Genomic DNA, 24,087 nt, shown 5'->3' with positions numbered 1-24,087 from the left:
CTATTTGTTATATATATAGAATAAAAAATATTTGATTTTGGATCAGAGAATGCACGATTAATATTTTCCTAGGTTCAACTGGAATTAGTTGCTATGGGAAAGTTATCGACCGAGATTCAAAGACTGGCTATGCAACAACGTGAATTCTTAATAAAAGTTTTAGAAGCTTGTGTAACGTTAAAAACGCATGTTGAGACAGATCTTCAGAATGGCTGGAGTCATTTTCCTGAAATAACAGATGCACGAGAAACTCTTGGAAAAGCGAAAGCTAGTCTACAGATGATCGACAGTCCTAGTGATGTATACAATTTACATTCACAACTCATAATAGAAAAACAAAGATTGCAATCGAAATATCAAGAAATGATGTTGCAGTGTCAACTCGATGATTTAATTGGTAACTCGGGGGTGGTATTTGATTTTGCGTTATTGAAACAAGCATTAGCTGGAATTCATACAGGAGAACCGATTATTTCTCAAGGAACGAGTAATGGTGGTAGATTACCAAATCATTTGGCGGCTTCACAAAATCCAATACTGTTCCTCGCAAATTATTGTATGTCGCAGTTATATTCAAGACATGTAGTGAGTAAGCAACATATGCAAAACGGTTCTATAGAATATCATTCAAGTATGATGCAGCCGCAACCAGCTCCACCGGGTTCTGTTCATGTACATCAAGGTCCACCGCCGCCCGCAACCCCGCAGCAACTTCTCATTCCACCTGGTTCGCCGTCCGTTAAACCTATTCCGCCCGCGCCTCCGAACGCAATGTTACATCCACAACAACAATCAACGTTTATACCAGAAGGAGTTGGTACTGGTGGCGGAAGTTTGGTAACCGTCCACTCATCCTCTCAACCGCCGTCCAGCGGAATAGCAGCATCACTTCGAGGACCTTCGAACCCTTATCCTCTATATTATTTCAACATTGAAGTAAATGGATCTCCACACGGTCGTATCGTAATAGAAGTGAGGCCAGATGCAGCGCCGAAAATGGCAAAAAATTTTAGTGTATTGGCAACGGGTGAAGTTGGAGTTGGCTATAAAGGTTGCACAATTTTTCAGTGCTGGGAGGGTGAATCCGTGATTACTGGTGATTTTGAATTAAACAATGGTCGCGGAGGAAGAAGCATATTCGAGGATGGATACTTTATGCCGGATGACACAAAATTTCCTGCAGTAAGAGGAGCAGTCGGAATGCGGAGAACACAAAAGCGACATGATAATCTTGGTATGGTGGGTTCACAATTTCGTATAATATTACAAGAAATGCGCGGGTTCACAGGAATCTTTGGTCATGTCGTTGAAGGATTAGAATTAGTTGAAAAGATATCTACATTTGGCGATCAAACGGGCAAGCCTACGAAGAATATTTTAATTACGAAATGCGGTAAATTGTAACGATAACACTATTGCGATTAGTATACACCGAAGGGTAATCAAGTATTACTCGTATACTTTGCATTTCCCCGCTCTAGATAACTTAAAAAAAAAAAACAAAAAAAAAAAACAAAAAACAAAAAAAAAACAAAAAAAAATAAAGAAAAAAGATTCACGAGTTCGCGACGGTATCTCTAAAGTATTCGATATAGGGAATGGGGTGTTTAAATAAACAAAAAATTAGGTATATATAATATCCGATGATAAATGATATTACATGTATAGAGATACCGTCGTGATCACATAGCTCCATGAATCACGATGCTCCGTATGAGTCACACAATTTAATTAACTATTAACAATAGAATTCTAAAGATGTTGAATCTATTTTTAAAAGTGGACGCATAAGAGAAGAAAGAAGAAATAAAGATCCATATTTTGCTATTGATTGAGAATCAATAAGATTCTGTATCTACAATAACGACGATGATCGATAATACGTACCTCAAGATCGATCGTGATATCGATACGACTTCTAGCTGTACGACATTTGTTTTAGAAGAAGTTCGACGTTTATTTTGGCTATTGGCATATTGCTATGTATAGTTGATATAGAGGGTATCGCACGGGATTAAAAAGTGCCGTGATTAACGGCGTCGCCCTGTGGGCGTTGCTAATGTTTTAGATCATAAGTAGTAAAAACAAAAAGAAAAAAAAACGTGTAGATGAGGAATACGAAAAATGGGCAAACTTGTATGTGTATACACATACATTCATATATTTGTAAAAAAAAAAAAAAAAAAAAAAAAAAAAAAAAAAAAAAAAAAAAACGAAAAAGCAAACAGAAACGTACAGACGAAAACTTTTTTTTTTGTTTTATAATCGAAAAAAATATGACTTCGTAAAAGTCAAAAGGTCGTGATTTCATATACGCAGGTCGTTTAGAACATTAATGAACGATACGTCGGTACGTAAAAGGGCCAATTTTATTTCGTCTGGTCAACGATCACGTATCGTTCCGTTTCTTTTTCCAGAGGAGAGAAAAGGAGCTAAAAGGGAATAAGTAATTTTGCGATGAAACGAGTCAAGGAAAATTGCGGTTCCTATCGGATGACTCAAGGATACTCCTCCCTTTTTGCTCTTTGCCATGGTCTAGTAGACCGTCGTAAATTAACTGTATTTAAGATTAGATCTCAACATGAAAATGTATGCAAGGCCTAACTACTACTATGTAGATTGTAAGCCTCGTCGTCTGATCAGAAAAAAAACGAACGAAATGAGCGAATGTATATTATAAACGAATCATTCCTCGATGCTGTATATCGAAGTACTACGATAATGTAATGCGTTATACTACTCGTCTGAATCCTCGTAAAAATCCCATCGTTATATATCATATTATCATGTACCCGTGTGCGAAAAAAAGCGTCGTAAAAAAAGTGTTCTGCAAACCGGCGCGTAAAAACAAAAAGCGCACTCACGTATTGTAGGAAATTGCACGCCCTCGTCGTCGCGAATGCCTTTTTTCGAAGAAAGCCTCATTCGATGTTGAACTTGAAAGTTTTAACACTTGTTAATTAGCTAATTCATCGTTTGCAATGGTATAAAGAAAGGAAAACTCATTGCATTACGATGAATGTAAGAATCGCCGTTAGAATTAAATGATACTGCGTAATACGTACGACGATCGAAGGGTGGTCGAGCTCGAATGAATTTCTCTTGTTTCGGTCGTTGTGAAAAGAAAAAAAAACGAAAGACGTCAGTCGACATTTTTGAATCTAGGTGCGTATAAATTCATGTTTACCGAAGCGAGTGAAGCTAGAAGCCCACCTGTATACACAAAATATCCACGCGCGCGCGTGTATATATGTACATATATATATCTATATATACTATATATATGTATAAATGTATATGTATATATATATACACATTACATATATTTTTATGAACGTGATGAGGTAACAACGCATAGCTTGTAATATCAATTCTAACAACCGATTTACTTTGCCCCTCGCGTTCGAATTAAACGGTTGAGCGGCTATAATTTTTCGATAAGTTTTTCTTTCCACCTTTTATTTTTTTTTTTTCATTCTCTCTCCTGTTTCCTTTTCTTTTTCTATTCCTCATTCACCCTTTTTAAGTTAAGGCGTAATCATCATTACATACGAAAATTGAGGTCATTTTGTTTACAGCCTACGGAAACGCATATCCGTAGTGCACATGCTTAAACAGTTTTATTATTTCATTATACATGTACGAAGTTCGTTGCCCAATTTAAATGTACTTTTAATCAATCAATTTTGAGTTATAAACTGTTTCTCTTTCATTCGTGTATATTTTATGCATACCTTTACCTTCCTTAATATTATAGCATATTAATATTATAGCATATAAGATATAATTTAATGACATATTTTCATCATAACATATACATTCATGATCAATTTTAAAACTAATATTATCATCTTAATTTAAAATAGAAAATTAATCAAAAAAGATCAAATAAACTGTATGTACTCACCTTGTAGAAGACATCTGGAACATACTGTTTATCTGTTGATTCAATTACATAGCCCAATTCTGGCGCATCTTTTGTAGGAACCAGGCAGCCATCACGTACCAATGCCATGCATTGATTAGATACTTGATAACCTTCCATGTGAATTTGATTTTTCTCGTCACCTATAATCAATATGTATAATTTAGTTAAATATATAGTTTTTTCTTTATATTCTTGATATTTAATACTTTGATGCAAAATGATTTGATTATGACATAATGTAAATAACTTACCAGTAACACAAACAGTAACAAACTTTGAACCAAAATAATTATTAGGAGAAAAACGACAAGGATTTGGATATTTATTTTGAAAATACCCAGCCATAATACATTCTTGAGCAGATAAAAAATGACTTTCTATATTTCGAACGTGTTTTACCTAAATAAATTAAATTAATCTTATTAATTAAGAATTTTAAGTTATGAAAAATAAAATAAAATTATAGATAAATTTACCGTTCCTATCTTGATATCATCAGCTATAAGATCAGTAAAAATCCATCCAATTTTTTTTAAATTAAGTAAATGAGCCAATTCATCAACTATTGTTTCCTTTTCATCTGGTAAAAGTCGTATAGAATTTTTTGTACTTTCCTAAAACATAATTAAATATATAACTACATTACTTATAGATAATCCATTTATAGATTAAAAATTGATTTAAAAATTTTAGATTAAATTAAAAGAATATTTATAGATATGATTATTATTATTTATTTTAATTAAATAATTACCTGCGGGGGCTCATAAATAGCTGTAACAACAGCTCTAATTCCTAATGGTACATCTGTATGTATTTCATATCTTCCATATAAAAATCCAATACGTTGATGACCTGTGCTACGCCAATAATTGAGAAAACGCTCAACTAAACTTGAATTTTCAAACATAACGTTGTCGACATGACGATAAGTTTGGCGATTTAGAGTAATAGAACTTGGTTGACATTTGCTACATATACCTCGTGGCCAAGGTGGATGATCTTTACAACCAGTCTTTATACGGCAGTTTATGTCATCTAATTGTATAAACTTTCCTCTATAAAATATATAAAGTATTATTCTTTACATATTTTACATATAATGCAATATGAACATACCTATCAACACCAGCAGTGAGTTTCCTAAGATATGAATGAAATGATAAATGTTTTATATTTTGTTCTTTAAGATAAGCTTCATCAAAAGGTTCTAAAGGAGTACAATGAACACAACATCCATTTGCACCATGTCTACAACTATTAAATAAATTATAATATATATAATCTAATTTTATATAAAAAAATTTATTCATATACAGAATGTTAATATATTTGATATTTTTAAAGAATTAATAAAGATTAAAATAAATATAAAAATTATATAGAAATATTGTTTAACATTTATTTATTAAGCTATAAATAATTTGTTTTGAACAAAGTGGGATGTAAATACAATCATAAAAAAACGAAAATAAAATAGTTTCATTCTATCTTCATCTTACTTCATTTAATATAAACTTATAATTTAATAAATAATTTAACAACAAAATTTTTCTGTATCTACTTTTTTACTTTATGTTTTAAAAAATTTTCTAAAATTATACCATAAATATATTAACATTCTATATATTCATTCATATTATATTTACTTACAGTTTTTCATCACGTTTTCTTTGTATTTTACCATCAAGTTTCCATAATTGTTCATCAACATCCTCAATTGTATTCGATACAGATTGAGAAACATTAGTATGATTGATAGTTTCTATTTCATCCATTGGTCTTGGTTCTAATATTGAGTCAAATTTAACTTTTTAAAATATTAAATTAAAATAAAAAGAAAAAATGAAATAATAAAATTTAATTAAAACCTTGAGAAATATCAATGGTGGCAGTACTAGTTGAGGGAGTACTCCACAATTGTGTATTATTTTGAGGAGCAAGATATAACATATCTCCATGAGAAAGATGTGTTCCTGAAACTGTTTTGCTATGAGAATATGGAAGTTCATCTTTATGATTTCGTTCTCTATAGAGTACAAATCCAGTAGTATTCAATTCAAAGGCTTTAGAGATCTACAATTTTCAAAAGATAATTAATATTTATATAATTATAACTTATTATATCATATTATATAATATAAATACATATAAATGCAATATATAAATACAAACCTTTTCATATACTAAAGAAATTGAATCAGAAAGATTTACATCTATTCGTTTTGTCCCTTCTGAACACTGCACACGTAAAGTCTATAAAAATACAAATATTCATAATTTCAAAAGAAGTTTAAATATCAAAATATAATTGAATATCAAGAATTAATTAAAAATATTATTTTTTATATTCATAATATTTATATATTGTGATTTGTATATTAATATATATATTATATATAAATGTGAAAAAAATATTTTATATTTATATTTTATATTTTATATTTAAATAAATTTAACATATATATATAAGTTCATATAATTTAATGTATTAATTTATATGAATTTTTTAATAATGAATTTTTTTTATAGAAAAACTAAAATATATGAATTTTTTATTGAATATAGATTTATATAATAAAATTCTATAAAATGTGTGAAAAAATTATATAAAAAATAAAATATTCAGTTCAAAAAACAAATACATTAAGAAGTTATTTATTATAAATATTTTTATTAAATTTAAGATTTCAATATTATGTCTATATTGCTTTGCACAAATACACATATGCATACATATTAGCATTAGAGATTTTAAAAAATCATAAAAAAAAACAAAGAAATAAAATCCAATTGAATTCATATCTGGGAACTTTTAGTAAGTTACACGTTACTCCATAAATTACAAAAATCTTATAATTTCTGAAAAAAATAACTTATTTTTTTAATAAAATGTTATTTAATTTTATTCATATCTTCTATGTAAACTAACTAGTCGAGGTTAACCATTTAACAATAGATAACTTACAATTTGCCTAGACTTTGACATTTCGCCGGTCTTGACGAAGCATCAGCTGTTCAATTCCTGTTTAACTTGCTTGCTTGTAACACAATGTTGTTAAAGTCCCTAGTAAGTGTAAGAAAATTGTTGAGTCAACATCTAGTATCCTAACCTCTCCATGATTTTGTAAATACGAATAAAATATTGCAAATATCGTGTTTATATCAACCATTCTCATTACTTAGTTAATTGTTTTCCTTCTTAAAATTTTTTAACATACGAGCAAAGACACAACATATAAAATTTACAGTTCTATATCGACAAGATAATAGTTCAATTGCTTACCAATAAATTTCAATAGAATTTTTGCGACTGTATACTATTTTTTTAACGTAGCAGATAATAAATTAACAAGTACACGACTTCAATATAGATTAGGTAAGTTTATGTGTAAAAAAATTAAGTTATTACACGTTTTTCGATGTATATATATGCACCCTATTTTCCCCACTCGAAGGAACACGAGCAATGTCAGTTAATAACTTTTAATCCATACAAAGATACATTTGGCAACCAGATGTTGTAATCTTATTTTATTTTCTTTTATTTTTTTTTTTTATTTTTATAATTTCAACTTTAAAGTTGAAAAAAACAAACGTGTCTATACTTTTCGAGTCACCCCGTATTTATTTGCTGAGAAATGTCTTCTTGCGATACAAATTGTTTTATGTTATAGTATTGGCCCTCTTGTGTTTATTTTTCAACACTTTCACTTACGCGTATTTTGTTTGAATGTCAAAGAACAACATGCAATATAGACGACATTGCGCAATACATAATCTTGTTCTTGCTATTTTATTTTAAATGGTTGAACTATAAGATAGGAATCGTAAAACAGTGACACAGGTTATTGAACTGATCGTAAATTGGTATCCGGTCATGGCCACGGTGATGATGGTTGCCAATTGCCAGGTGATCGTCTTCGATTAAATAAAATAGACATTATCATTTTATCTTCATTTTAATACTTAATACATTTTAATACTTAATAAATAATTATATCAAAAAGATATATTTAATCATTAAAGATATATATTAATCATTATATAAATCATAATATAAAAAGTAAAAAAATGTGATTATCAAATTACGTATTAATTTATATATGTATATATATTTTTTTATATTACCGATTTAATTTTTTTAATATTAATGATTATAATAGTATTATAATGATCTATAAACAATTATTTTTAAGCTTTGCAAAATAAAATATATATTTATCTCTTAATTTTTTATTTTAAAAATAAAAGTTTATTAAAAATTTTTTTTTTAATTTAAAATTCTATTTTAATTAAATTATTAAAAATTATTAAAAATTAATTAAAATTCAAGAATTTTATTAAAAAAATATATTTAATATCAAATCTTGCAATAAAAATATTATATAATATCAAATATATCATATACTATATATGATATCAATATACTAATTAATTAATCATAATAATATAATTATAACATTTTCTAATATACATATGTTAAGAAAATTTTTTAATATGTTATATGTTTAATATTTTTAAATTAGCTAAAGTACTTGATTTTCTATTTTTCATATAGAGAATTATTTTAAATATTAAAATTATTAAAATTAATTATAAAAAACTGAAAATTTTATATTTAAAATTTCGAATTTTACATTTTAAATAAAATAAAAAAAAATAAAAAAGTTATAAAAAAGAAAACTATAAATATAGTGTAAATATATAAAAAATAAGTATAAGATATAATTTTCTTAAAATATACTACATAATATTCTTTAATTTTGAGAACATGATATAATAATAATATTAAATTATTTTATAAGTTACACATATATTTACATATATGATTTTAAAATTTTAATATATTTATACTTTAATAAATAATAAATTATTATTTATTACTTAAAATTATATATTTCTCTTTCTAAAAATATTGAGCTCTTAAATATTTGATTTTTTTTTTGTAAAATATATTCTGTTAAATTTTTAATAAAAATTTAAATCTAAATTATTCATAATTATATTTTTTTTGTTTTATTTAATATTTTTGCTATGTATAATTAAATCTTATTATGATGAAACAAAAATTTTTTCTGAGTTAAAAAATTTATTTTTGTATTAATTTTTTGTAATTTATTATCTTTCTAATTACTAATTATAAATTATAAAACAAAAATTATTCTTAAATTTTCTAAAAAAAATAAATTGTTTAAATTTTGTTAAAAAAATTCAAAATATTTATCTAAAATAAAAAATATTTCTTATGATTTATATTTTTAATAAAAAATATCTATATAAAAAGTGCTTATATTTAACAGCTTTATTATGATATTTTAAATAATATTTAAAATAGATTATTTTGCAATGTAAATTATTTTAATATTATTTTATAAACTTAAGTATTATTAAGTTATTACTAAGTTAAGTAATTTATTTATTTATTAAAATACTTTTTAGTTTTGAAATAAAATGAAAATTAAAATAATATTAAAATTATTAATCAAATAAAGAATAAGATAGTGTGATATAATGAAATCATTTTCTCATATATTTTTATATTATTTAAAGAAAAAATGTAATTTCAAATATCACAGCAATCAGAGGAATATTTTTTCTTATTCAAAAATAAATAAAAAAAATATTTATATACCATATACATATATGTAAATATAGTTATACAAATCTATAATATAATATATATTTTATGTATATATAATTAATAATTATATTATTTGAGAATATGATCAAATAAAATTCTTAAATTGATCAATCTCTGTTGTAAAAGAAACGTTCCTATAATTTTTTTTTTAAATTTTGGAAAAGCTAATAAAGATTATTCTCAATATTAAAGTTAAGATGTCATATATTATATGAAAAAAATAATATTTTTGTATTTGAATGGTTTAAAATTTATCCATAATATTGTATTGTGTTTTGTGTTATTGACCGTGATGCTGGTAGGCAGGCGCTGCCTTCGCGTGATGACCCTCTTACCTCTTTACCGTTTCTTCCTACGAAAACGACTACCGCGCCGTGTCTCCATACTAGTCTCTGGCTCCGGCAGATTTCGGCGCGAGCAGTTGCATTTGCGACTACCTATCAAGTAGAAGGTGTACATTTCATTTGTGCTGTATCATCATTTAGTATCGATTATTATTCTATTATTTTGATGTATCAATGTCAAGTTTATTCTATTTTTCATTTTTTCGATTTATTGCTTAACATTATTATTTATTACTATTAATTTCATATTCTGGTATAATTTATTCATCTTATTAGTAAATTATCGTCAATAAAAACAAAAAGGTAGGTATGAAATTTTCTTTCTTATTTTTTTTACTTATATTGTTTATTAATTTTTAATTTTTAATTTAGTTTTATATATTTTATTCATAAATTATTATTCACTTTTATATGTTTACTTTGAATTTATATGTTATATGATATATTCAAATAATTTTAAATAGTGTATATATTCAATTATATAGTTTCAAAATTTCAATATTCTTACACACACGAAAAAATTAATAAAGTATAATATTTGTAAAAATCACGTAACCAACATTGTTGATTCATTGTTAGAGATAATATATTAAATTTATTATTTGATATTAAAAAATTATAATTCTTTTTAATTTAAAATTTTTAAGATTTTTTATAGTTTTACATTTCATTTTATTTTAGTTTTTATATAATATTAATATTAATTAAATATATTAAAATATATTATATATATACATATATATGAAAAATTTATAAATTTGTATTTTTATATTTTATCTTATTTGAATATCTTATTCTAATAAATTTAAATTTCTATTTGCATGAAATATATTTCAAATATAAATATTTCAGATATATTTATATTTGTAAAATTATTTTTCACATATAAACTTTAGGTTAACATTATAATTATGTAGCAACAAGCTTTTGTCACAAAATATAAGTGTCAAATGAGTGCATTTAATGTGAACATTAATCATTTAATGTTATTATACCAATCGTGAAAAATAACAATAAGATCAGGTGGTCTCATATTTTTAACCGGTAGTATAGGTGTGAATGTGATCTCGTACATGCTGCGCTCCATCTGATGCGCGATGAGAAAAGTGTCAGCCGCAAAACAAGTTTTAACGTCTATTAAAGCGAATGAGTTCATTTGTGCGGGATATCCAGTATATTTACGTCTTCTACTCATTACAGCCGTCATAAACGACATACAGAGGTGCGTTAGAAGATTCTCTATCGTATGCAAAATAGATTTAAAAAGTATTTTAAGTTCAATCATTTATAAAACTTTTAATCAGTTTCTTTCCAATTGTGACGAAAGCTGAATGATTAATTTAAATTAGATTGTTTTTTGATTGGTCGATAATTTCGATGTAACCAATTAGAACGATGTAACCGACTTTCATTTGTTTGATGTAGTAGCATATTCTTGATATATAATATATTTATCATTTATATAAAAGTTTACGCGGGAAATATGCATCAATTAATAAATCTATGAAATTTTTGTTCATTTGTTACAGCTAGACAAAATGGAAAACGCAGAAGATGTGAAGACAATAGTAGAATTATATATTTATGATCTTACCAAGGGGCTTGCTTCTATGATGTCTAGGCTCGTTATCGGTAAATTATAATGTATTATACAAGTATGTGTATGGTGCTTTGATATCGAAAAATGATAAAAGATTATTAAGAAAAGTGCGTATTATAGACTTTATTTATTCTATCTAATTCTATATAATATATATATATATTCTATATATTTTATATAATTCGCATTATACTTTATTTAAAAGTAGAATTTTGCATTCTTTTCTAATACATAATATAAAATAAATAGCAAGTAGATATTTTTAAATCATGAATAACAAAAACGATGTATGTAAAATTTACTTCTCTATCTCTTAAGTATTTAGATCATCAGTGATTATCAGAATTAAATCATTGAAATGATATAATACTATTAATGATAAATAATCTTAAAAATTTTTATAAAATTATAATCATTTATTTATTTATTATAATTATTTTAATAAATAATTTATGAATGAAAATGTGAAGAATTAGCAATTAATAATTAATAAGTTTTATATAATTAATCATTAATATTTTATTATAATAATTATTATAATAAGTATTGACCAACTTATATTTTTTATTATTTATAATAACATAGTGAACTTAAAATCATACAATGATTTATATTTTAATTCATATTATTAACATATTAATAATTATATTTCGTTTAATTGAATAATTTTCGAAATTTTGATGATTAATTTTTATAGAAATCAGATGCAGTGATTATGTGTATATGTAATGATGCAAAAGGACAAAACAAATTTATTGTCCTTTTAAAAGTTGACAAATGAACTACAAATGAATTTGATAATGAACTAAAAATTATCTTGAATTTTTTCATTGTTTATTATATTCACATGAATTATATGTGATCACATTTAAATGTGATCAGATAATTGTCTCAAAGAAAAAAAACCATTTCATCGTATGAAATGAGATAAATTTTAAGGCAAAGATACAAGTTTATTTGGAATCAGTAAATTGTTTTATGTGATCTTAATTGAGATATTAAATAGAATATCGAGAATATAATATATTTTTTAAAGTATCATTATTGTTTGTTATTTTATTTATTTTCATGTTTTTTTTATTTTTAATTTTCAATAATTATAATTATTTATTATTTTTCAGTGATAATAATATTTACTTATAATATATTTAATTATAATAATAATTAATAATTAAAAAAATAAAAAGTAAATTTATTGTCATTAAGAATAATTTTTTTATTATTTCGTAAAATATAAAATAAAATTAATTAACACATGTACATAATTTATAAATATATAGTATATAGCATCTAGACTATATATAAAAAGTACAACGAAATAAAAAATTCAAGATTATATATTCGAGAAAAATTTATCTGTGGCATGATGTGACAATGCGGAAATAACGAGAAAGATGAAGAAAATATTTTATTTAAACGAAATTTCACAGAAAAGTTATAAAATGCAATAATAACACATATGTGTTTCCATGAGACATTTACATCTATATCCAAAGTTCGTTCGCCACTCACGATCAGTCGTCAAGCTTGCAAATCTATTTTCAGAAAGTATTACATGTTCAATTGTTCAAGAGTTTAGTATTTCACATTGCATGTGATTTTCTTTATAAATAAATAAATACACAATTTGTAGTTTTGTCTATTCAAAATGTTTAAAAACAAGATAAAAAATATATAAAAATGAAATTAAAAGACTTAAAACAAAAATAAATAATATTTATATTATTATAAAATATATATTATAATATTATAATATATATTATTAAATAATATTTATTTAAAATTATATATTAAAACGTTATTTATGTCATTTTGTTTCAATAAAAAAGAAATTAAAAAATATGAATAATAAAAAAGAATATTTCGATTCAATAATTTTTATTAAATTTAATAATACAATCATATATTATCTCTCTTTCTTTCTTTCTCACGCGCGCGCGTGCACACACACTCTAATTCATAAATTCATATCATTTTTTTTATGATTTTATTTTTTCAGTATTTATTATTACCAATATTATTCAATGTTGAATTTCTTCAATATTTATCATTATTTCTTCTATTTTTTTTACTTTAATTTGTTCAATATCTATTAATATCTATTCATGATATCTAAGATATTAATCTAAGATATCTAAGAATATCATGAATAAAAGAGTACTAAAAAAAGAATAATAAAAGAATGATAAAAGAATAAAATATTTTTCTCACTTATTGCAATAATTTTCATAAACTACTTTTGTAAATTATCAAAATATAAAATAAAAATCTTTTTTATTTATTAAAATAAAAAAAGAAGATACAAAGATACAAAACATAATAATTTAAGATAAATATATTTAATTCAGATATATTTTATAATTGATTTTATGTAATTGAAACATTTTCTAAAAAAAATTCAAAGCAAACTCATTTTTCAAATCAAATCAATTAATATTGGTTATATGTTACATAATTTTTAAAGTAGTGGAATTGTCGAGCCGAATGACTGTAATAACTATTTCTCGCAGTTATTTCACCACGAACCTTCCCAGAAACACATTGCAATAAGATAATCGCGGATATGCTTAGCTATTCCCGATGAGAAACTAGGTCGAAAGAGACTTGAGTCGACGACTATAAAATCCAAAGCTCGTCCAAGAAAATTGAAATTGTATCTTTATAAAAAATTGAAATTGTATATTTATTCGATATTTTGTGTGATAATATTACTTATATTTATACCTATTATACCTATTCGAATTAACATCTTTTATTCAAAACAAGTTCCATATTATATACATATTATAATTTCTATAAGCAATATTAATTATTTATTAATTTCAATGTCTTCAAACTTATTATTTGAGAGATTTCAAAAGATTGGAAATTTCATTGATATAATATGTATAATGTTAATAATATCAATACAATTTTTTTTTTATATTTTATTCTATATTTATTAATTTATTTATTGAATATAAATATTTTATTTCTAAGAATTCAAGAAAAATTTAAATAATTGATTTTAAAAATTTATTATAACAGAAATATATTGTAGTAAATTTTTTTTCGTGAAGTATTTTTTTTTTATATTATGATTGTATACATATCTTTTAGTAAGATTAAAATTGTAGAATTGAAATTATTAAACTTAAATTTTATTGAAATTTTAATTAATACAAGAATTTTATTTATCTAAAGCAATTTTAAGAAAAAGTTATTATTAAATTCTTAAATAGAAATGCCATAATTGAAATAATATATTTTGAGTTTACATAATATAAACTTAATAGTTTTTGAAAATAATACTAGATAAATAATATAAAATTCTTATACAAATAAAAATCATTAAATAGTATCAATATTAGAAATCAAAAATATTAGCTAATATTTCATAATATATATATTTATATATATTATGAAATATGTTTTAATAATTTTTAAAACTTTAATTAATTATTTTTAATTAATTATAGAATTGATATAAAAATTTAAGTTTTTATATTCAATGATATTTTTTATAATTATTCTATTATATTCTATATAGTTTTATATATGGTATTGTTATATATATTATTATTATTATTATATATTATGTATAGTATCTTATATATTTAATATTTTCTATTCATTAAATGTGTTTTTATTTTTCGTTTTAAAATAATTTTGAAATTTTTATAAATTTTAAATTTTATAAATAAAATTTGAATTTTATTTAAAATTAGAATTTTTTAAGTTTACCTATATTTTACACAATTTTGAAATCGTTTCGTTCCGAAGAAATTCAGAACAATTTCGAAGTTTTTTTATAGTTAATATATAAGTTATATATACATATATAATATATAAGATATAAGATATAAGATATATAGAATTTTATGATATTGAACAAATTAATTAAATTATAAATTAATCTAAAATTAAATGAATTATTTTTTCTGTAAATGTTATTTATGTTATTTTAATATTATCTATAATTATATTTAATTTAATTATATTTTAATTATTTTTTAAAAATCAGGAATTTTTTTAGACAGAAATTAATAATTTTAGAATATTATATTGAACTAAAGAACTAGACTTGCAATACTAAAATTAACGAAGTAAAGTATTACTAAGTATAATACTAACTCTGACTTAATATTAGTGCTGAAATACAACTAGGTCATCTTTCCAAATCTTTTATAAATATATAAAATTTCTCATGTCCTCTTAAATTGTTCACATGAATATTTAAATAAAATTTATTTAAAGAATAAGAAAAAAGATCAATAAATAAATATCAATGTAAAATAATTTTATTGATGAAATTATTGAATAAATCAATTTTTATTACACTAGTTTAGTATTTCCTAATCTTTTATATTAATGATATATTTTATTTTAGATTCTAATTTTTATAATTTGTACAATTTCTATAATAACTCCTTTTTAATTTTTAATTTCTTATAATTTTTGAAATAAAAATTATTATTTATTTAAAATGATAAAGAAAAAATATCATTAATATTACTAATATAAAAATATTAATAAAAAATCAATATTTTATTTAATAAGATTTTTTTATTGATTAGTTTATATATGTACTATATATATATATATATATATATGCATGTATGTATGTATGTATTTATGTATGTATGTATGTATACATACAATATAAAATATTTTTACGATATATTGATATGTTATGATACATTATCTATTAAAAAATATAATATTTTACTTTAAGTATCCAAAGAAATCCAAATTCAATGAAATTTAATTCTACTTAAATATTATAAGAAATAAATAAAATACAATTATTTTACATCATTGTTATTAAAATAAGAAATATTTAACCATTAATATTCAGAAATTTTCATGTATATGAATCTTTATTTTTTTTGAAATAGCAGAATTAGATATTTTTTATTTTATTTCAATGGAATTTCCAGTAAACATTTCTTATTTTTCATTAAATTTTTAATTTATATATTGAATATCTATTAAGTATTATCAATAATAATACATATAATAAAATATACATGATTTGCTTTTTTTCATTTAAATTTATCTTAATTAATACTGATAAAAAGTATTGTTATCTATGCATAGGTCAACATGTAGAAGGTATATGGCATACAGCTATTGTCGCTTACGGAAGAGAATATTTCTTTGGACCATCTGGAATACAAAGTGCTCGACCTGTAAGTATCTCAAAAATTATTTTAAGAAAAGTGAAATGATCTGATTAATTTCCTATAAAAAGAATGTTTCTATGAAAGAAAGTCATATATTCAAATATTTATATTTTCAAAATTTTATTTTGTTTATCATTTTATTATTATATTTTATTAATTTGTCATTAAATTGATAATAAATTTATTCAATAATTATTAGTTTCTAAATTTCAAATTTAAAAATGATAATCAATTATAAGTTTTCTTTTCTTATAAATTGAATAAAGATTTATTTATCTAGAGAATTAAAATATAAAAATATAAAATATAAAATCATGAAAATATTATGAGGAATCAATCATCATTCATGTACATATGATATGGAATCTAAATAAATATATTGAATTAGAAAAAAAATTAATAAATAATAAAAATAAATTAATAATTAATATATAAATATTATATAATAATATATATAATATTATATAACATTATATATTATTATTATTATTAAAATAAAAAAAGAAGATACAATGTGAAAATGCAAAAGTTACATAATAATTTATTATATTATATTATATATTATATTATATAATATACTAATTATATAGTAAAATATTAAATTGTTTGAAATATATTTGCTATCGAAATGGTATCGGGCCTCATGTTAACATAATGTAGTGTAAGTCACAGTGGCCATACGATACGCTAGACACGGAGTGGGTACTAAATTTGGTCTGGTTGAATCTAAAAATAATTCTCAGCTTTACTTCAGTCTCTTTCTCTGTTCTTTCTTTCTCATGGTTCTCTTTATCTTATGGTCCATCGTTTAGATTTTAAATTCAATGAAGGCGAAAGCTATCGATAAGTCTCTTCTTGTTGGGCCCGATTTATTAAATCTTTATATAATGCTTCTTTCCTCTTTTGCAAACAAAAAAATGATATAAACTTCTCAAAATCTTTCGAAAATGTATATTTAGCAACAGATTAAAATATATTTGAAACCATACTTTCAAGTTTTTTCGCAACGAAATCAAGTGCCAATTTGTGCTAATTAAAATATAAGTGTTAGTAATTCCAAAATTTTTTTTAATCTCGATCAATGATAATGTTTGATATTTTTTAAGGTTTTATCACTCGAAATTGTTTTGCATTACTTATCATTTTGCATTGTTTTTTCGATTGATAAACAAACGAACATCTTCTTGATTGTCATTAACATCGATACAACCAATATTGCAATAGATAATCAGCAGGTGTTGTTTAATGTGCATAAATGTGACATCATTGAAAAAGCAGACCGAAATCGGCATCGACGAAGAGCGTGCGCGCTGCCTGTGAACCCGAATATCGTTTATCTTGTGTTACGATTACCGGCTGCGTGGCGTCGAATCTCGAGGCGCCGCGACGCCAGTCTGTATTCAAGTGATTCCTTGATGAGAAACAGCGGAACTAGTCGTGCTCGCTGATTCCGCGTTTTTATTTTCCATTTCTATTTTTTTATTAAATCACGTTATTTTTTCGAGGGCTAAACTAGGTGCAAAACAGTTTTTGTATGTTTTTAAAAAAAGAAACTTAAGTGTATGTTCACAGTGATTGTTATTATATTTTTTATAATTTGAATAAGTTATTTTTTTCAAAAGATTGTTTTAATTAATTTTATATTCGTTTTTTCACTAACTATAAATAATATACTAATAATAGTAGCGATATTTTTTGATATTTTACCATGGAATTTTTAATTAATTGCATTTTGAAGCATCTTCAAAAAAATTAAATTTCTTTAAGAAAAATCAGTTTTTCTTCTTCGTTTTTTTCTTTACACCACTTTCTTATGTCTTCTTTTTTTTTTCCCTTTGCTGATACATTCTTTCTTCCGCTCTAGTACAGAATGTAACACCGATACATTTATCGGTGGATAGTTATTTTAAGCATTTCTTACAGGGAAGTGCAAGTTTGTCATGCTTCTAAAATTACGTGCACGTTAATACTAGAGAGGGTGGAAGCACTTCAGCGTTGTACTGGTACTGTCGCAAAATTGACATTAATGCGTTTTCAACGGGTCAATTTTTTCTCATGAGCCATTGCATACATATAATTTGATTTTCTATTTCAGGGTGGTACAGTATTAGGAGAACCGCTTAAAGTGGAAAAAATCGGAGAAACATATTTGCCATATTCTCTCTTTTTTGAATATATAAACGGTTTGGGAACATCTACATTTGCGTAAGTTATCATTTTTGAATACATATTTATAACATATAGGTAAATTTATTTTGAATTAATTAAAAATAAACTTTTGATTATTTTTTTTATGAATTATTTAATATTACTATTAATATTACTATTAATATTACTATTACTCTTATTATTAATATTTTTGTAAAATAGTAAAATAAAATATAAATGTAAAATAAATATTTAATATATTTCTATATTATAATATGTAATAATATTTAATTTTTTAAATTTTTAAAAGAAAATACATAATTTTGTTATTTTCTATGAACTTATTTCATTTATAATAATTTATCTATTTTTCAATTATAGCCCAGGTACTTACAATCTTTTTAAACATAACTGCAATAGTTTTACAAACGAAGTCAGTAATTTTCTAGTGGGCCAAGATATTCCGAAATATATTCTCGATTTACCCGAAGAAATACTTAAAACGTAAGAATATATGTATCCGTTTTATAATTTTTATTTTTAAAAATTATTTTTTGTTTTATTAATTATTATTTTAGTATTGAAATTAAATAATTTTTCTGTTTCATTTTGTTATTTAAATTTATGTATTTATGTATTTATTATTATTATTATTGTTGTTGTTGTTGTTGTTATTATATTTATTATTATTATTTATTAAATGTATTATTTAGACCAATTGGACAACAAGTTGGAGGTCTTATAGAAGGTTTATCTAACAGTTCAAATAAATCATATATAGTTGGTCAAACATTCCTTGAATCAAGAAATCATAGAGAAGTTTCACCGGAATTTCAGCTATTAAATGAAGCTATTGAAGAAGCAAGGTAAAATTATTATTTGTCTTTTTTTTATTATAAGTTTTCCTATTTTTTACTTTCTTTAGTATAATATGATTATTGTGACAGATTAAATTCAATTGCATTAGAAGAAAGGAGAAACGAGATTAACGAAAAACTTGCGAAGAAAGATAGAAAGAAAAAAAAGAAGAAGAAGGATAAAAGGCAAAAAGGAAATAAAGATAGTGCAAGCGATAGTAATAGTACCGATCCTAGTAATTATACACATATGGCAGAAAGCGAAAGTATATTGATTTTGAAAAATAGAATATATATATATTATATGCAATATATAATATATATATACGTATATATTTTTATCTTAGGTGCAGTAAGTTTGAGCGAAATGCAGGCTTCAAATGGCGAAAGTACAGAAGTGTTACCATCGGACAAAGTTATGCAAATGGAGGATGAGGAAAAAAAAGAACAAGAAGAAAGGAAACGTCATCGTGATCCTCCTATTGTATTTAAGGATGTAATAGATATCAAAGAGGAATATCAAGCATTAATCAAAGTGTTAGAAGGAAAATTAAGTGAAGAAGAACAAATGTGCTTAAACGAACTTCGACAATATGTTTTAGAGAACGAAGGTTCTTGGGCTCTCGGAGACAATTTTTTAAATTTTGTAGGTGAGTCAATCAATAACGATATTTTTCATTGAAATGAATCTATTTATCGAAAACATCTATGTATTTAGGACGAATTCTATATGATAAATCTTTGCTAAATGATGCAAGGGTAAAATTATTGAATATATTATCTGTTGCTGCATTAAAAGACGATGTAATCCTTTTATTACATCAGGATAGAAGGGAACATATAATTATGAATTATGCTTTCGATATTGATCGTCATCCCCAGGAAGAACAACTTCCCCTTGCACAATTTGTAAGTAAATCAAACTTATTTGCTTACTAATAAAAATTTATTGATATTTTAATTTTTAATCACATTTTATAGTTGGCAAATATGTTCGAAAATCTTAGTAGTTCGGAATGGCTTTTATATATATCGGAATGGCAACATCAAACTCAAAATATAAGTAACATAAGAGTAACGACCAAAGTCGCAGTACATTCATTGCTTTCAAATTCGATCGACTTGCAGATTCGTGGCACCGCTATTATTCACAACCTTGCCTGCAAGGAGGTAAAAACTGTGGTCTGTATCCTTCCTATCCAATTAACAATTTCTCATTTCGTTTCCTTTTGTTTTAACTCACATTAGTAACTGTGTTATTTTATTTTAATATGAAAACAAAAAGAAGGAAAATAATCATTGTATACAATTCTTTGATAAAAAATGTATCATTTGCAATATTGCTTAACAAATGCTTTTACTATTAATTTTTATATCAGCGAAAGTGACACTTGTATTATTTTCGCGAATAGAAGTGCTGCCTTTATTAATATCAGCTGTACATGTAAAACTGAAATAAGGTTCTTAACCGTCATCAAATTTGGTATCTGATTCACGAACGAGCAACGAAATCTTTCTATAAACAATTTCTTTTATAAATAGCAATGATTCAAGAAATATATAAATATATTTCTCGTTACTCGTTTATATTTTTATACATGTATACGATGCAATTAGAATTAATGGATATCTATCGAGAGATCGGATACTGTTTTTTCAGAAAATGAACAAAAGCAAAAATCTGCGGCGACTTTTACCAAAAGGCAGCATTTCTAAGGTACTTGTCTGAATATATATATATATATATATATGTATAATTTAACTGTATATTACGTAAGTCATCTATCAACAATTAAAAATACATATTCAATTGCGCACAATATTTCATCAATATAAATAGTACGAATAATTTTTAAATAAATCTACATTTATTATCATCATCATTATCATTAATTTAAAATACAATTGAAAAGGGAAATAATCAATTTTTAAATATTGTTGTTATTGTTTTTGTTGTTCAAATGGTTTTTTTATTATTTATTTTTTTTTACCAGGTGTTTTACAGGTATGTAATTAAATAATCGTAATTTTATTTTAATTGTTTTCTGTTTTGTAAAATGTATAGGTATTCGATGATGTTGCTGTAGAATTGACAATGGCATTATTGCAATACTTCAATGGTAGTCCTGCTGAAGAACAGTTATATGCCTGTATGAAATCATTGGCACGTTTTACGCAAATTAGTGGCCAAGATGTACCACAGCTTATACAAATGATTGGACCAGAACCAAACAAATTTCGTGGAACATCTGAAAGAATCGACGAGCAAATCGATCAAGTTAACAAGAAATTGCGTTAAACATAAAACATAATTCGATATAATTTTATTAATAATCGTTAAATTCCAAACGATGCAATTGAAAATGATTAATTATAGTATATAATTGAATTTTTACATAGAAATTTTATTAAAATTAAATAGTATATTATTAAAATTTTTATTAGTTATTCTTATCATTCATTATTATTATTATAATTATATTGTCATTACTAAAAATTTTCATATTTTTACTCATAAAATAAATTTTTTTGTGTAAAGTATTTTATTTATCTGTAAAACTAAGAAAGTTATTTAAATATATGAGTTTATTTAATTCAATATTAAAATAATGACATTTAATGTTATTGTATTTAATTAAATATGTATATAAGTATTTTTCAAAACAACATATACATATCAAAATATCGTTATAATTTATTTATGTAAAATATAATAAAATATGATATCTAATGCGTTTTGCATGATTTTTTGAATTAAACTTTATTTGTTGAATATAATGATAATAAATATTTTGAAAATATTTCTTCTTCATACTAAACTTTAAAACTAAAATTAGATTTGAAATTGTATTATACAAAATGAAATTGTATTATAATTACTTTTTTATTTATGTTTATATCATAAATGACATTATTTATTTTCATATTGTAAATAATATTAAGAAAAACTCAAGAACGACAAATAACATTTCATATTTATATTCAAATATCAAATAAATTTAAAACAATAAAAGTTATAATATTTGTTTTTTTTTTTAGTTCATATTTGAATAATAAAATAATAAAATTAATAATAAAATTAAGCAAGAAAAAATATTGAATATTGTTTAAAAACAAATATCGTTTAAAAATGATTATTAGATTAATTTCAATAAAAATTTATTAGATTAATTTCAATAAAAATTTATTGAATTCATTTCAATAAAAACATAATTAAAATAATTAAAATTTTTATAAAAAGCAGAATTTTACATTGTGAAAGCAAGTGCAAAATGCAATTTGATATCATAATAATTATAATAAAATATACTCTTTTGTATTTAATCTTTATTGATCTTAGACCATAACATATTAATATATGTTTTCAAATAATATTTTATACTTCTATTTATTATTATTCAATAGCTAACTTTAGTAGCTAATACTGAATTGAAAAAGTAAATATAAATAAAAGTATCAAATTTAAATTTATATTTTCAAATTTGTCTTAATTTGTTTTTTATAATACTATGATATTTTTTATAATTTTATAATATAAAAAATATATTGTTTTATTTACAAAATTGAAAATAATATTCACTATGAAAGAAAAGTATTTTTGAAATATTTATTCTATATAATTCATTTACTTATGAAATAAATTTTCATTATTAAACTTTTTTCCATATATAACATTATTATAAATAGCTGAAAAATCATGCAAAATGAGTAAATAATTAATAGTTAATAATAATTTAAATATTATGATTAAAATTATAAAGTAACTTACATAAGAGCACTATTCAATTGTCACAATAAATATTTTAATAGATAAAGTAGTAAAATCATGAAGTAGCTATACAATAGGACGTTAGCATTGAATCATTTTTTCTTGATTTTTAAAATTTCTTTAATTATTGATCTCTAATAAATATATATAAAACAATAATATGTATAATAATATATATATAATAATATATAATAATATATATATAAAATATATATATTGAATTAATATGTTGTATGTAATTCATTTCGATTTAAATTAACTCTTTTTACTTAAAGATAAAAATAAAGATGAAACATACGTACATACTATATACATCTTTTTACAATTTAAGATTGATCATGATCCCTTTTTTGTCCTTAATTCATGATTTTTATCAATATATGAATAAGAATCGCATGTGAAACAAATAATAATCACAAAATAAAGTAAAACGTTGTAATTTCGTTGGCGCCAAATGTTTACTTTAAGAAATATTTACTTTAAGAATATTTAACGAAAGACATATCATGTGATAACAATTTGGAAGCGGTGAAAATATGCTGATAGAGAAGTAAAACCGTGTGTATATGGAGTACGAATATAGTGACACGAGGTGCATAATCCAGTGCACGGTTTCTTCAAGATAACTGTCT

The 24,087-nt window shown here is 23.2% G+C and overlaps 3 protein-coding genes and 1 long non-coding RNA gene across 16 annotated transcripts in view; 2 read left to right on the top strand and 2 right to left on the bottom strand.

Moving 5' to 3' along the window:
• Nucleotides 1-3,712, top strand: part of LOC108002389 (uncharacterized) — a 7,321-nt gene extending 3,609 nt beyond the window's left edge. For all 3 annotated transcript variants that reach the window (XM_017064046.3, XM_017064047.3, XM_062081508.1), the window contains exon 4: nt 73-3,712. In XM_017064046.3, the coding sequence (XP_016919535.1) occupies nt 73-1,404 (1,332 nt within the window). In that variant the 3' untranslated portion in view covers nt 1,405-3,712. The remainder of the gene's footprint in view (nt 1-72) is intronic.
• Nucleotides 1-7,787, bottom strand: part of LOC108002388 (nuclear protein localization protein 4 homolog) — a 12,534-nt gene extending 4,747 nt beyond the window's left edge. The window contains exons 1-10 of one of the 3 annotated variants that reach the window (XM_017064045.3): nt 7,647-7,787; nt 6,897-6,995; nt 6,104-6,184; nt 5,800-6,004; nt 5,582-5,717; nt 5,048-5,185; nt 4,683-4,986; nt 4,405-4,542; nt 4,180-4,327; nt 3,908-4,068 (exon numbers count right to left, since the gene is read on the bottom strand). In XM_017064045.3, coding sequence (XP_016919534.1) covers nt 3,908-4,068; nt 4,180-4,327; nt 4,405-4,542; nt 4,683-4,986; nt 5,048-5,185; nt 5,582-5,717; nt 5,800-6,004; nt 6,104-6,184; nt 6,897-6,917 — 1,332 coding nt within the window. In that variant the 5' untranslated portion in view covers nt 6,918-6,995; nt 7,647-7,787. Of the gene's footprint in view, nt 1-3,907; nt 4,069-4,179; nt 4,328-4,404; nt 4,543-4,682; nt 4,987-5,047; nt 5,186-5,581; nt 5,718-5,799; nt 6,005-6,103; nt 6,185-6,896; nt 6,996-7,214; nt 7,575-7,646 lie in introns of those variants that run through there. The other 2 variants (XM_017064044.3, XM_017064043.3) reach the window with 2 other exon arrangements.
• On the top strand, nt 7,261-22,417 carry LOC108002390 (uncharacterized). Of its 9 annotated transcripts, none has more exons than XM_062081511.1 (13): nt 9,923-10,219; nt 10,970-11,138; nt 11,446-11,548; nt 16,596-16,687; nt 18,777-18,886; nt 19,211-19,333; nt 19,543-19,695; nt 19,777-19,952; nt 20,034-20,336; nt 20,405-20,595; nt 20,668-20,856; nt 21,347-21,403; nt 21,752-22,417. In XM_062081511.1, the coding sequence occupies exons 3-13, from the start codon at nt 11,455-11,457 to the stop codon at nt 21,983-21,985; spliced, it is 1,722 nt and encodes a 573-aa protein (XP_061937495.1). In that variant the 5' UTR covers nt 9,923-10,219; nt 10,970-11,138; nt 11,446-11,454; the 3' UTR covers nt 21,986-22,417. The 9 variants fall into 9 exon arrangements, with proteins under 9 accessions (XP_061937497.1, XP_061937493.1, XP_028524826.1 ...); XM_062081510.1 differs by having other exon boundaries at nt 9,942-10,219; nt 10,965-11,138; XM_062081513.1 differs by lacking the exons at nt 9,923-10,219; nt 10,970-11,138 and adding an exon at nt 7,261-7,307.
• LOC133666937 (uncharacterized) lies at nt 21,570-23,899 on the bottom strand. Its single transcript, XR_009831839.1, has 2 exons — nt 23,758-23,899; nt 21,570-21,935 (listed from the first exon to the last, which is right to left on the bottom strand). It is a non-coding gene; the product is annotated as an uncharacterized LOC133666937 (long non-coding RNA).
• Between the last annotated feature and the right edge of the window lie 188 nt (nt 23,900-24,087).

This window comes from Apis cerana, linkage group LG11, assembly GCF_029169275.1.
Source record: "Apis cerana isolate GH-2021 linkage group LG11, AcerK_1.0, whole genome shotgun sequence".
NCBI lineage: Eukaryota > Metazoa > Arthropoda > Insecta > Hymenoptera > Apidae > Apis > Apis cerana.
Note: the sequence above shows the minus strand (reverse complement) of the source record. Positions and strands in the feature narration are given on the sequence as shown.

What these genes read in the sequence shown, in the direction of transcription:
- LOC108002390 (XM_062081509.1), top strand. Translation starts at nt 7,809, where the DNA reads ATGGCCACGGTGATGATGGTTGCCAATTGCCAG. An exon ending in TGATGGTTGCCAATTGCCAG is followed by an intron (nt 7,842 to 11,445) that starts GTGATCGTCTTC and finishes CATTTGTTACAG; the next exon opens with CTAGACAAAATGGAAAACGC. An exon ending in TTGGGAACATCTACATTTGC is followed by an intron (nt 18,887 to 19,210) that starts GTAAGTTATCAT and finishes TTTCAATTATAG; the next exon opens with CCCAGGTACTTACAATCTTT.